This window comes from Ochotona curzoniae, unplaced genomic scaffold (genome assembly GCF_017591425.1).
Source record: "Ochotona curzoniae isolate NIBS_2020 unplaced genomic scaffold, NIBS_Ocur_1.0 contig_3819, whole genome shotgun sequence".
Taxonomy (NCBI): Eukaryota; Metazoa; Chordata; class Mammalia; order Lagomorpha; family Ochotonidae; genus Ochotona; species Ochotona curzoniae.
Window position 1 is genome coordinate 56,569,815 of NW_024466004.1, and position 14,827 is coordinate 56,584,641.

The window sequence follows — 14,827 nt, forward strand, 5'->3', positions numbered from 1 at the left end:
AAACACCTGAATGGAAGATTTGTCTCTTCCTCTCTCTCTAATCCTGACTTTCAAATAAACAACCAAATCTTTGGGAAGAAGGAAAAAAAATCCAACAAACCTGTGATGGCCACTTAAGTTAGATGCTGTAAGACTGAATTTGTTATATATTCAAAAGTAGTATATGCGTATATGTAAGTATATAAATATACCACAAAGATACGTAAAGAAAACATGTAAATAGTTATATGAGGGAACTTTGGAAAGTACATATTATAGAAAAGCTTCATGCATGCATTTCAAAAACTTTGTTGCAAAATAAACTCATACTAATGCGTTACAACAAGTCTGAATAATATCTGGTTTGAGGCAGTAAGAATTTCCAATCAGAGCAACATGAATTCTGGTAAATTTGAACTACAACTAACATTCTGTTGGTGGAGAAACAAGCTTGAGTGGAAACATGGTGGAATCCTTGCTGCTTTCTAAAAACTTTAGGGGACAATTGCCCAGAGGAGTCTGCAGTTTAAAACTGGATAGCTGGTTTCAAGAAGGAGGGAGAGCCTTAGCCATCCACACCAATTTGCAAAAACAAACAAAACAACTGATCTCGTTCAGGCCGCAATCGAAGAGGGTAGTGACAAGACAGCCAGTCAACACCCATTTGGCTCAGCTTGCCCAGTTCCAACTAACAAATTAAAGTGGAGCCCTCCTGCAGCTGGAAGAGCATCACCACTGTGGTGCCCACGTGTGGTGCCCAGGTGTGCCGCCAGAGCAGAGCGTGGGCCTCCCGGGAGGTCGCAGTTCTCAGCCATTCCTTTGATGAGTCGTAACCAAAGGTGAAACGTGGCTTTACCTGTGATCCTGAAGACAGGTCAGAGCCCAAGCAGTGGTTACCGAGAGGTGAAGAGGTCCCCTGAGACAACTCCGCGTTAGGAGCAAAGGCTGTGGCAAAGCGTTCTTGTGAGATGCTCACGGTGTTTCCTTGTTTGATTTTTTTGGGGGGAGGGCGGGGAATGGTAGCTCTGCTTCATAGTGTTTTGAGGAAGTGAGCCAAAATTGTAGCAGAAAAGTACTCTAAGCTTCACTGTGGCATGGGAGTGGGGTTCTTCACCAGGGCAGAGCTTCTGCTCCTTAGCAAGGAGGGGATTTTGTGAGTTTGGATGGGCAATCGTTGAACAGGCATCCACCTTTCAGCCTTTATTTGGCTCTCTCTGACTTCTTTGTATCTTAGTCTTAACATTTTTCTTCAGTTAATTATGTGGAAACAGCTGCGTGGACTTGGCTAACCAGGAATGGTCAGGAGCTCAGAGATTGGGACTCAAAGGGTGATAACGTAACTTGTAAAATTACTGTGGTCTTGATGGAGCTTGTGCTGAAAAACAACCTCATGTATAAATATGTATATATATTTTCTTTTAGTTTTATTTCATGCACCCTGTGCAGTCATATACATATTTAAAAAATAATTTGAGGAATGAATTTTATTGAAACACAGAGTGACATACAGAGAGATAGAATTCTTCCATCTGTGGGTTCACTCCCCAAATGTCTGCACCACGCTGAAGGCAGGAGTCAGGCACTGTATCCACTTCCCTGAATGGAATAAAGGCATCTAATGAACACAGCACTCACCTGAGAGTCCCTTGATACCAGTTAACCTTACCATACTTGAACACAGACCAAGTGGTCATGGTTGGCTTTAATCATGGCAGGAACGAAAGTCTGGAAGATAGACTGTGTTGATATTTAATTCATTGATAACCTTATTTGTTCTGTATTGTATAAATTCAGTAGTTCTTTGACTAGATACCTATTTAACATTTATGCTGTGGTAAATTTTATGACAGTACAAAAGCAAACATGGTATAGTTACTCTTCCCAAGGAGCTTAGGTTTCATTTTGTTACTCTGGAAGGAACATTATTTGATTTCTTTTGCCTTTGAAGCAAGTAGTACTAATTGGAGCAAATAAAGAATTTTACACTTAAAAGTTGATGAAAAATTTTAATACAACCTTTTCTGGGATGCTGAGCTTGTCCATGTGGTTTTTAGTAGGTTGTATTAAAAATTTAATTGCATTTACAAAAAAAAATTTCATCCACTTCTCCCATGTGAGTGACAGGAGCCCAAGCACTTGAACCATCATCTGCTGTCTTCCCAGGCGCTTTAGCAGGGAGCTGAATCGGAAGTGGAGCAGGCAGGACACAAACTGACGTACTACTCTGTTGATGCTGGCATCACAAAAAGCAACTTAACCTGGCATGCCACAATGCCAACTCCTAAAAAATGCTCACTGAAGGTTTTTGGATATAAGCAATCATATTATTAGCAATGAAATATGACTGTCTTAATATGTAAGCACTGGATTCATGTAGGTGATACATCAGACCTTACTTAAATTAAAAATTCTGTACCAGAAATCCCTAAGATAATAGTGTGTATCCAGTAGCTTTTCTATCTTAACTCTGCATTTGGCCTTTGCATGTGAAAGAAATGACATATTGTTTGTAGTTTTTATCTTGAGCTGTTTCTTAGAAACTCCTGGGGTGGGGCCATGGTGGAGCTAAACAGGTGTTGTTGTTGTTTGTTGCCATGTAACAGCTTAATGCATAGAATCATAACATGGCAAATCTTGCTTCGCCTGAGCAATCAGTTCACCTGTTGATTTCTTTTTACAGAAATGGGCTTTTCCTGCTTCCTGGGGCCTGTGTCACAATTTTTTATTTTGCAGAAGCTATGCTAAGATTGGGCAGCTGGAATTTGTGAATAATTATCGACATCTATATCTATATCTAGAAATATCACATTTTTTAATGGAGAGAAAGATTTCTTTAAAAGTAATAAAAATCTAATACCATATGCTGATTAGAACTACAAGACTACCTGCCTTCAAGTTCACATTGTGTTCATTGGATCTAACAGTATTAGAGGATCTGTGTTGTCATAGCCCCTGTATGTAACTTTAACCATTTAATTGAGGAAAATGGGTTAGAGGAAGGTCATTTGATATTGCTATAGAATATGACAGTGTTCATCCTGGACCCTATTTCAACTTGAAAGTGACATGAATCAACAGATGCAAGTATATGGGGTAAATGTGGGACTGGGTCATTGTCTAAAAGAAGTTTGTTGTAAAGGGTGACGGAGGTTGAAACAAGCCCATCTAAGTTGTAAACGCTACTAAGGTTTTGTGTGGAAAGGCAGAAGGGACGTGGAAGAGACCTTAGGTACAAATGCTAAGAGACCCCCAGAGTTTCCTTACAGGTCAAAGACTCTAAGATGATTCCATGTTCTTGCTCTGTCTTCTTTTCTGATTGGTCTCCTTTCTCCCCCAGTGTAGCTTTCATCTTGGGTTTCTTCATGGCACATTTTTGCCCTCAGTTGCACGAAGACACAGCTGTGCAGCTTACAGCTTTGAGAGCTGTTCTCCCATCCCAACCTTTCTACTGCTCAGTGGATTTTTAGTTAAAAATGGTGACTGTCTTTCAAGCTCAACATGGAGGACCTCCTGAGTCACGGATAGGTTTAAGGACTGGGTGAAAAAAAAAATAGTGGGTGATTTTGTGTCATGTGTTTATTTGCAGGGTGTGGGGACCAACTGATGAACGTTTTTCATTAAGAGAAAAGATGTTGTCTCCAAGTGAGAAAAAGCTAGAAAAACTGGATCCGTTTTATAGACCCTCGGCATCCAAACTGAAGACCAGTGCGGAAATCATCAGCGAAGCACGAAATGCGCTGAGAACGGTTAAAACACAAAGGCCCTTTACTCCGCAGGAAGACCAGAGAAAGCTGTTCGGACCTGCATCTTCAAGAACGCCCGAGAACAGGCCGCCTTCCACCTTCAGGTATGAGGGTGTTTCACCTCGATGTGTGCTCAGATTCTTAAGCCACCAGTTACAGCTGCTCTTTCCCCAAATGCCCATACCACCAGAAAGAAACCAGGGCCAAAGCCAGGAACTAGGCGCCCACTCCAGGTCCCCGTGGTGAGTGGTGAGAGCCCAGCTACTGGGGCTGTCACCACTGCCTCCCAGGGTCTGCCTGAGCAGGAGGTTGGATTCAGGAGCTGGCAGTAAGCATTGTGACATGCTAGATTCAATGCTTGCCACTGGTTATTGAAGACCATTATTGGCAATAGGCTTGATTTTTTTTTTGACAGCAGGTTCAGGGTCATGGTGACTTTGATAGGAAATTATACTACAGATTTCCATAGACTCCCTCCTCCACACCCCTGCCCCCGCACCACACATGCGTGGTCTCCTCCATTATCAGTACACTCACAGTGGCACATTGGCTATAACTGACACATCATTGTGACTCAGAGTTCAAGTTTTCACCATGGTCCACCTGGGCGTTGTACAGTCTGTGTGTTTGAACAAATATATAATGACAAGACACGGGTAAGTAGTTATGTTACAGTATCTGCTGTTGTGATATAACACAGACCAGTTTTCACTGCCCTCAAAGTCTTCTGCTCAATTTATACTCTATCAACCACATTTATTGCCTCCCTAGTTTTGCCTTTCCTACACTCTTGTATAGTCAGGAATCACAGTGTACATTGCATTTGTAGATTGGCTTCTTTCATTCAATAATATACATTCAAGTTTCTTCAGTGGTTTTTCATGGCCTACTGACTAACTTTTCTTAGTCCCAAATAACATTCCATTGTCCGATGCATCATAACTGATTTCTCCATTCACTTACTGATGGGCATCTTATTTATTTTCAAGTTTGGGCAATTACAGACACAGCTGCTGTAAATACCCAGGTGTAAGTTCCTGTGTGGATCGTTTTCAGCTCCCTTAGATAAAGACCAAGGAGCACAACCACTGGGTCATTGACTCAGAGGATACTGAAAGTCTTATAAGAAACTGACAAACCGTCCTCCAAAGTGGCTGGTACGGGCTTGCGTTCATACTGGCAATGAATGAGGGTGCCTCTCCTTCCTCATCACCACTGGAGCTTCGTGGTGTTGGTGTGCTGGATTTTGACCATTCTAGTCAATGTGCAGTAGTATCTTGGTGTATAATATACTTTTCCCATCTCATCTATGGGACAGAACATCTAATCAAATGCTTAACCCTTTCCCTTTTTCTGACCAGATGTCTGTTAAGTTCTGTTACCCACTTTTTAATCCATTGTTAATGAACTGTATTCTTAATGTTAAATTTTAAGAATTCTTTTATGTGTTTTGTAGAAACAGTCTTTTATTTTACATATCTTTTGCAAGTACTTTCTTTCAGTTTGTGGCTTTTTTTCTTTATTCTCTTTTTTTTCCATGCAGATGTCCAGTTGTCTTGTTGGAAAAGCTAAGATTTTTCAACTTTACCGTGCTGTAGTCAGTGGACGGTAGGGTACTCTTTTGTGATGCTGGGCAGCATCAGGAGGTCACGGTCCTGCAGTCAGGAGGGTAAACAACTCACACGCTGGTGTGTTCTGTTGCTAAGCTAGAATGTTAAGTAAGTTAAGGATGGTAAACGCATTGCTGATCAAACAGTGCTTTCAACCGACGAGGGATCTGTTGGGATGAAACTCCTTTGTTGAATCAAGGAGTACCCAGTATGCCTTTGCTCGTGTGTCAAAGATCAGTTGACTGTGCTGTAGAGTATGTTTCTGGATTCCGTGTTTGGTTGCATTGATCTTTGTTCTTTTGCCAGCACTACACCATCTTGATCCCTGTAGTTTTGTGTGAGGTCGTGGAGTCAGGTTGTAGCAATCTTCTGTTTTCATTCTTCTCATCCATTCTTCCCATTATGTTGACCCCTCTGGGGATTTGACCTCTCTGGGTTTACTGTAGCATCAGTTTGTCAAAAGCCACTACTACTTACTAGGATTTTAATTGGGATTACATGAAATATACAAATCAGACTGAGAAGAACTGACATCTTGTCGGTAGTCCGCCTATCTGTGATTACTTGCGTTGAGTTTTCCGGTAGTTTGTCTTGTACAGATCTTATGTAGGTTTTGTTAAATTTTGCAATAGTATTTCACTTTGAATGGCACCAGTATAAATGGTATTGTAACTTCATTTTAATTTCCATTTGGACATTATTTGTGTACATTTATTAATTCCAAGAAATTTGGGGGTCAAATTTTTAACATACTCTACTTTAGATGTTCATATGATCTTTAAGTAAAGACAGTTGTATTTCTTCTTTCCCCATCTGGATGCATTTTGTCTCCTTTTCTTGCCTTATTGCATTAGCAAGGATCTGCAGGTACAATGTTGAAAAGCAACAATGAGAGGGTGGTTGGAAAGCTTCAAGTTATTCACCATGAAGTGTGATGTGAGGTGAAGGACTTTTCTAGATAACACTTTATCAAACTGAAGAAGTTCCCTTCTGTTCCTGATTTACTTAGAGACTTTTGAATCAAGAATGGGCATAGGATTTTGTCAAGTGCTTTTTCTACCATCTATTGAAATGATCTTGTGATCTTTCTTCTATTGTCTGTTGATTAACTTTTATGATAGCTTGGTTTTTTTTTTTTTCAGTTTGACTCATGTTCAGAATTCCTACAGATGACTGTAGACCTTGGGTTCAGAAATGGTGAATAGTGGATGTTGTATCAGCTTAACAGAGTGATACAAATAAAACTTAAAAAACTCTATATCTCTTCTTATTCATTATTCAATATATTAGTCTTCTTCAAAGTGATAAAAAGAGACTTGCTAATAAAATGTTTTAAGCACCATAGCATTTTAAGAGTACTCTTTCTTCAAGGCATACACATTGGATGCTTTCACTTGCTTTCTAGCTAGCGCTAACTAACTTGTACTGGAAATAAAAGAAACAGTTCTCCACAAACTAATGCTCTGCACCATCTCTTATGCTAGCCTCCATGCGTCCAGTTTTGAGTCATCTGATTCCAGGCCTATCTCTGGCACACGTCTCAGCCCACTAGAGCTGGTGAGTACTTGACATCACCACCAGTATTGTAGAGCTAAATAGATCGCAGGTACTCAGAATCAGCACTTAACAGATGCTGAGAGAATTATCCTGTGAACTTAAATGTACTGCTTAATAGCTAATGAAACACTTCTGTAGTTTGTAATCTTATGATTTTAAAAACAGATGGCAACTTGGTAAGAAGAATATTTCAAGATGTCTTCATTTTCAAAGCAGTTATATGTATAATTTTATTTTTTAGCCCATGTGTAAAAATTTGTGTTCGAACTGTACATGCATGATGCATAGGTGTTATCTATATAAGAGATCAATACAAAGATTTGTCACAAAGCAGCAACAAGGTCTTATGGTCTCCTGTTTCCTTATTTTCTGTCATTCCTTCCTCTGTGGCTTTCACTTGCTCTTTTGCTCATTACATCTGCATTTCCAAAATGCCACAGTCACTGTTGGACTTAAAAGGGTAAGGAATTCTCTAATGATTTCCCACTAAAATGAGGGTTTTTCTTATCCTTGGTGTCACCTTTGCATAATATGTCCATCCTTTCAGTTTCTACTGCTGTCCCCGGAATAGATGCAGAGTGATTTTTGTCAGATGTGTTTTCCATGTGAATGCCAATTCTGTTCATGGCAGAGCCTTGTTAATGTTGATTAATGATGATTGCTTCTTCATCCCTGTACAACCTTTTGTTTCTCCTGGCATTAGTAATTGCCTTGCTTTTTTGGTTTCATGTTACTACTGTTTCAGCCTTAAACTCATCCCCAGGGGTCTGTATCTCTTTGGCTGTTCAGACACAGGCAGTATTCAATCAATTCAGCCACTTTCCCTGGACTCCTCACTGTCATCTTTGGGGAAGCGGCCCTTCCTCCTTGTGCTGTTCCTCCTCGCCTTCCAATTTCCTTTATTTCAAGTTCTTTCCTTATTGATTTCATCGTTTCCATGGGTGGTTATTATCTAGAGTTTCATGAGGAAGTGTTGTGAGAATTAATTGTTTAAAGCACTGCTTCCTATTTATTGATCTCTGGAGGTTTGTAAAATGAGTGCTTTAGTGCTCTAAAATTTCATGATAATGGCTTTTTTGTAATTATGATTTTATCTATTATGCTTATCACTTGAAGGGTCCTTTTTATTTTTATTAAAATTTTTAAAATCATTTATTTGAAAGCATAGCTATACTCATACAAACACACATACACACACAGTGGATGGGGGGAAGGAAAGAGATTGAGAAAGACAGAGAGACATAACTGGTTTACTTCTTAAAAGGCTGTGATGGTTGGACAAAGCTGGTCCAGGCTGAAGCCAGCACACCAAGCTCTATCTAGGTCTGCTAGTAACAGAGGCCCAGGCACTTGGGTTGTCTTCTGTTCCTTTCCCAGGCACATTTGCAGAAAGCTAGATTGGAAGCAGAGCAGCAGGACTCCAATATGAAATGCCATTGTGGCAGGTGGTGGCTTAACTTTGTACCACAGCACCTGCCCCAGAAGGGCCCTTTATGCTTTCATACTTTCCAACTCTTGGAATTATTATTTTGCTACTTTGATGATATCGTCTTCACTTTTTTTTAAAGATTTATTTATTTTTATTGAAAAGTCAGATATACAGAGGAGGAGAGAGAGAGGAAGATCTTGCGTCCGATGATTCACTCCCCAAGTGACCTCAACAGCTGGCGCTGCACCAATCCAAAGCCAGGAGCCAGAAGCTTCTTCCAGGTCTCCCACATGGGTGCAGGGTCCCAAGGCTTTGGGCCGTCCTCGACTGCTTTCTCAGGCCACAAGCAGGGAGCTGGATGGGAAGTAGAGCTGCCGGGCTAGAACCAGCACCCATATGGGATCCCGGCGGGTTCAAGGCGAGGACTTTAGCCACTAGGCCACACCGCTGGGCCCTTTCTTCGCTTTTTTGTTAGGTGTGCTCTTCCTAGTGCCTGCCCTTCAGCTGTTGGGTCTCCTGAACTGGTGTCTCAACTTTCTTATTTTTGTCTTGCATCTATTTTGGGAAGACACTTATTGATTTTAATTCCTTGGTTGAGTTTTTTCATTTCTACTATCAAATTTATAATTTTTAAAAGGTACCTTTTCTCTCAAAATCATTTTCATTCTTGCTTAATGATTGCAGCATCTTAGCTGAGAGCATTAGTACCATTTTGATACTTTAAAACCAAGGTTGCTCCTCACCATGTAGTCGTTTGCACCTTGTGTTTGCTTTGGCCAGTCTTGCAGTCTGGAAGCGTGCTTTGGATGTCTTTCACTGCTTGGCTGGCCATTCTTCAGAGTGGGTACCTGCGATTAGATGGCCAGTTTGCAGGTGTAACTTTCCACATCTCCACTTGGAGGGGTCTGGCCTGGCTGTATTGCTGGGGGAGCTCCCCACCAGCAGCTTCATAAGCACTAGTCTCTATGGAAGAACTATCTTGAAAGCTCTTCTCTGGAATATATAGGGTGGTTGATAGATTTCAGGTAGAAGAAGACAGCAGGAATGTCTAGTACTCAGGATGTAAATATTCGATGAATACCCATTTGTGTAAGTAGCCTGACATTCAACAATAAAGGCACTTCATGTGGGGCAGGCATATGGCAAGTTGGTTAAGGTGCAACTTGGGATTCTTGCATCCTGTATTGGAAGTCCTTGGCTCCTGCTGCCTTCTGACTCCCTGTTTCTGCTAATGTACACCCTGGGAGGCAGCAGGTGATGGCTCACATGCTTGTGTCCCTGCACATGTGTGGAAGACCTGGACTGAGTTCCTGGATTCTGGCTTTGACCTGGCTATTGTGGGCTTTTTCCAGGTAAACTGATGGATGAAAGTTCTGGGTTTTTGTCTCTATCTCCGCCTTTCAAATGAAGTAAATCCATAAAACTTTTAAAAAGGGGGTGTTTACTATAAGATAAATTCCGACTTAGTGATCCTGTTAGGGAACTACCTTTTTACCCTCTTCAGGGAAGAAGCCTCCATCTTCTTCTGGGTGTAACAGTCCGACTGCATGAGCCAGAGACGGCAGAGGTAACTGTGTGTGCTGGTGTGTGTGTATGCTTGTTTGCTTTATATTTACTTATGTGAGAGGCAGCAAGAGAAAGTTTCCATCTGCCAATTCACTCCTAAAATGCTCTCAATGGCTGGGAAATCTTAAGCTACGAGCCAGGAATTCTATCCAGATTTCCAGGTAGCAGCAGCCCAGCTGTTCAAGCACTCCTGCTGCCTCCCAGGATCCACGTTAGCAGGAAGCTGAAGATAGCAGCTCTGTCTGGAACTTGACTCCATGCCTTGAAGAACAGACATCTTAACCAATGTTTGGACTGCTAGGCAAAGCACCTGTTCCATGTTTGTTTTTGATGGGCAGCTTGGAAATAAATTATGGACATTTTGAAACTTCATTCCTGAGAATTTTCATGTGTATCTCATATGGGCAAGGACAGTTTCCACATAACCACATGTCTATGAGCACAGCTTCAGAAAGTTAGTATTACTCAGGACTATTGTTTAATGCACAGTCATTATCCAGTTGACCCTAGTCATCTCAGATGTATTGCATAGTTTTGAAATATTTGTTAGAATGTTATTCTTATAGCACAGCTAGCAAAAATGAAGTCCCTGAATAGTGAGCATGGATCAGTATACAACACATCATTGTCAAGGCATCATTGCCCGTGAATTCTTACTCCTATGGCCTTGGAGACCACTTGGGTTGGAACCAGCCAGAGCCCAAGTACCAGTTTAATGGTCCAGTGCTTCCCACTTTTTGTAGGGTGGCTCTTTATTCAATGGCTCTAATGTTTGGCTCTCATAAATTACTTTATTACTGCAGTTCTGGGAGAAATCATTCACTCCAATCTACTGTCTATTAAAAATGTCCATTTCTAGAGTTAATCTGGTCCCAGTCAAACTGTATCAACTTTTAAATTTGAAAATTGGGTATTAGGCTAAAGTGAGATTGGGCTTTATATCTGTTTAATGTCTCTGAAATTATTATTTCTTTTTACTGCAGAATGGTTAGGTTCTGCATTCAAAATAAAACTAATGTAAGAAATCCTCTCATGTTACATAAAATGATTGCTTTACTTCAGAGTTGTTTGTTCTTTTTTTTTAAAGATTTATTTTATTTTTATTGGAAAGGCGGATATACAGAAGGAGAGACAGAGACAGAGAGGAAGATCTTCCGTCCGATGATTCACTCCCCAAGTGAGCGCAACGGCTGATACTATGCCGGTCCGAAGCCAGGAGCCTCTTCCGGGTCTCCCACGTGGGTGCAGGGTCCCAAAGCTTTGGGCTGTCCTCGACTGCTTTCCCGGGCCACAGGCAGGGAGCTGGAAGGGAAGTGGGGCTGCTGGGATTAGAATTGGTGCCCATATGGGATCCCGGGTGTGCAAGGCGAGGACCTTAACCACTGCACCATCGCGCCGGGCCCTGAGTTGTTTGTTCTTTAAGTATTTATTTTTAGGTTGAAGGAAAGAATTATAGAGACAGTGAGAAGGAGAGATAGAAAGAGAGAAAGTATTCTATCCTCTGATTCACTCCCCAAATGACCACAATGGCTGAGGCTGGACCAGGCTGAGGTCAGAAGCCAGAAGCTTCATCTGGGTCTCCCACACGGGTACAGGGGCCCAAGCAGTTGGGCAGTCTTCCACTACTTTCCCAGGTGCATTAGCAGGGAGCTGGATTAGAGGTGGAGTAGCTGAGACTGGCATTGCCAGTGGTGGCTTAACCTGATGAGCCATGGCCTGGGCTTATGTAGTCAGATATGAAGAGACAGAGTTTCTGTCTGCTGGGCCACCCTCCAAGAGGCCCCAGTGACCAGGGCCAAGCCTGTCTGAACCCGGGAACTGGAAACTCTGGGACCCAACTATCCCAACCATTATTTGCTACCTGCTAGGATTCAGACCAGCAGGAATCTGGAATTGAGATTCAGAGCCTGGATCCAAATCCAGGCACTTGGAATTGAGATACAGGCATGCTAACCACAGAGCCAAACATCATTCCAGAGTTCAGTGACTTCAGTCAACTCTTCATTGACATATAGAAAAGATAAATCCTAAGAACAACAGGATACAGTCACACAAACAACAACCAGCATCCAAAACAGGAAAACTCAATCCATACTGGGGATCAGAATCACCCCAGGGTAACAGAGTAGGTTATTTGAAGCTGCTGTTTTAGTATTCTACCTGAGCTTTGCTCCAAGTATTTGACAGGCAGAAGAAAATTTCAATATATGGTAGAAAAAAAGGGGATGTAGGAACATGCAGATGCCTTGGGGAGTGGGAAGCGGTCCAGGATAAGAAAAAGTGGAGCAAGCGTGGCAAAGCCATGGTGGGTTTTGGGGTTTTGTTTTGTTTTGTTTTGTTTTTTGCCCCCTTATACTCTCTCTGAAGCAAGCAGTGACAGTTCAGCAGAAGGTCTCATACTGAGATTGACAGAGTCCCATGGGGAAAGCCCTAGCAGTGGAAATGCACACAGAACTGGCACATTTTGAAAGGTGATGTAGTGGGGAAGCATTGCTGATACTTGCTTTCTGACTTGTAAGTGTGTGTGTGTGCGTGTGCACAGGTGCCTGTTTTCCAAAGACTGGAGGAGTGACGTTCTGGGGTGGAGTGGCACTGTGGTGAGCCCACAGGAAGCAAGGCTGTCCACAGTGCTGGGAGGAGGCCTGGCCAGTGCATCTTTTCTATGTCCTGTGGATCACGTCTTCCTTGATTGGTTTTTTTACAAAGGCAGTGTTTGTGGCATCACTGAACTGAAGTGGTTTCATCAGCCAGGAACAAACCTTCACACAGCTGTCCCACACCCCAGGGATGCAGGTCACTAGTTGGTGTCCTGCAACAGCATCTGGGGATAAGGGCCTCTTGTGGAGACATATTTAGATTTTGCTTAAGTGTTTGCAACATTCTGTAAGTTCTAAATATTTTTGAGTTTGATAGGAAAGAAAGTGTTAGCAGTTCTCATCAGTTCTCATCTTCACTTCATGAAGTAGAAGAACATTTTGTAAAAACCTAGCATGAAAGACACTGCTAACTAGTTCACTGGTTTTCTTTGTTTAAAAAAAAAACAAAACCTTATTTCTACTTAAGGAGGGCGAGAGGAAGACAAAAAAAAAAGATGTTTTCATCTGCGGGTTCACTTTTCAAATACTCCCAGCAGCCAAGCCAGGAGCCAGGAATTCCACCAGAGTCTTCTCCATGAGTGGCAAAAGCCCAAGCTGTTATCTCCCAAGGCATTATTAGCAGGGATCTGAGCTGGAAGCACACGTGGAATTTGAGCTAGCGCTCTAATGTAGGATTTGGGCATCCTAAGTGAGGCTTAGCTTGCTGTGCTGCAATATCCACCCTAATAAGTTTCTTTATTTTCAAGACTTAATTTTTATTTTATTTGAAAGACAAAATCTCTCTCTCTTTCTCACATACACACACACACGGAGAGAGAGAGGGGGAGGAAGAGAGAGAGATGTTGTCCATCTTCTGGTTCCCTCCTCAAATGGCCACAACAGGGATAGGCTAAATCCAAGATCCCAGAAATCCATCTATGTCTCCTACATGGTGGCAGGAACCGAAGCACTTAGATCATCTTTCAGTACTTTTCCAGGCACATTAGCAGGGAGTTGGATCAGAAGTGGAGCAACTGGGATTCAGATTGGCACCAATATGGGATACTCACATTTTAGATGGCAGCTTTAACATGCTGAACTTCAATGCCAGCCCCTAAATAGCTCATTTTATCAAGAAACACTTATGGGGCTCTATCTCACCTTCCATAAAGAGCTTAAAAGAGTTGCTGTCTTTAGTGGGGGGGAAAAATCAGTTTTGGACACCATCCTCTCAAGTCCTGGAGCATTTTCACAGCTCAGGCATCTGTGGAAGGGGCGTTCACTCTGTGTTGTTGTTGGGTATGCTTTTCCGTCTCTGCTTTGGTCTTAAGGCACCTACAAGGGACAGATGTTTTGAGATAAGGAAATCTTCCATCCATCTTCAATATCAGCATTGTCCTCATGGAGTTCATGTTTGAGGATTGAACATAAAGCACTTGTTCTCCTGAGTTATACACTGGATGGTCCTGTTCCCGTTCGCTTCAAGGCAACAAATTGGCAACAAATGGGGAAGCCTAAGATGGTGAAATAACTGCTTAGTCCGCAGGTGGAGTGCAACCTCCACAACGTGTGGAGAGTCAAATGAGTGTTATCTCCACCAATCCCTGTGCCAGGAAGAGCCAAATGAGTGTTATCTCCGCCAGTCTCTGTGCCAGGAAGGTCACGTCAAAGGCCAGGCCCTTGACCTTGGGTGAATTAGCACAGGGCAGCTTGCATAGGAGATAGAGCATCTTTGGAACCTCCCCAGCCAGAATCATATTAATGTCAACATCTCTGTAAAAAGAAAACTGCTCTCCCAGAGTCGTAGCTGGGCTAGTTCAGAAAAGCAAACAGTTGGCCCAAGTTCATATGCATTGCAAGTAGATTATATCCCAAGTCTGTTTGATCCCAGAGAGATTTTTTTCTTCTATCTTATGTGGATTAATTTATTCACCTTTATAAAAACTAGAAAAATTTGATTTTAAAGTCATAAAATCAACTGTGTTGGACAAATCAATTCTGGATGCTGGTGAACCGGAGGAAACAAATATGCTTTGAGGAATGTCATCCACAACTTTTTGGCAGGGGAACTAAAAATGTAGACGTATGTGTGTTCTCTGTGTGCGAGAGCAAATGTTTGGGATAACATGTCATACGTGATATTTGACCTCACCCATTTTTCCAGATTACCTCACTTAAATTTCACATGGGATCCTTTTTAATTTTTTCCCTTTAATTGTTGATTAACTTACTAGATAGTGAGTCATTCATTCCACATGTTGTAGAGGTGACTGCAGTGTGATCCTGTCTGTGGTTGGCCAGCTGGAAGCACCTGCTGCCAGCAGGCTGTTCCCTGTGCTGACGGAGAGAGGGGAGGGGATGACCAGC

The 14,827-nt window shown here is 42.1% G+C and overlaps 1 protein-coding gene across 1 annotated transcript in view; it reads left to right on the top strand.

Moving 5' to 3' along the window:
- Positions 1-3,608: 3,608 nt before the first annotated feature.
- ARMC2 (armadillo repeat containing 2) overlaps positions 3,609-14,827 on the top strand; it is a 94,889-nt gene continuing 83,670 nt past the window's right edge. Inside the window, exons 1-2 of the mRNA XM_040983127.1 lie at positions 3,609-3,826; positions 6,817-6,889. Coding sequence (XP_040839061.1) covers positions 3,609-3,826; positions 6,817-6,889 — 291 coding nt within the window. The remainder of the gene's footprint in view (positions 3,827-6,816; positions 6,890-14,827) is intronic.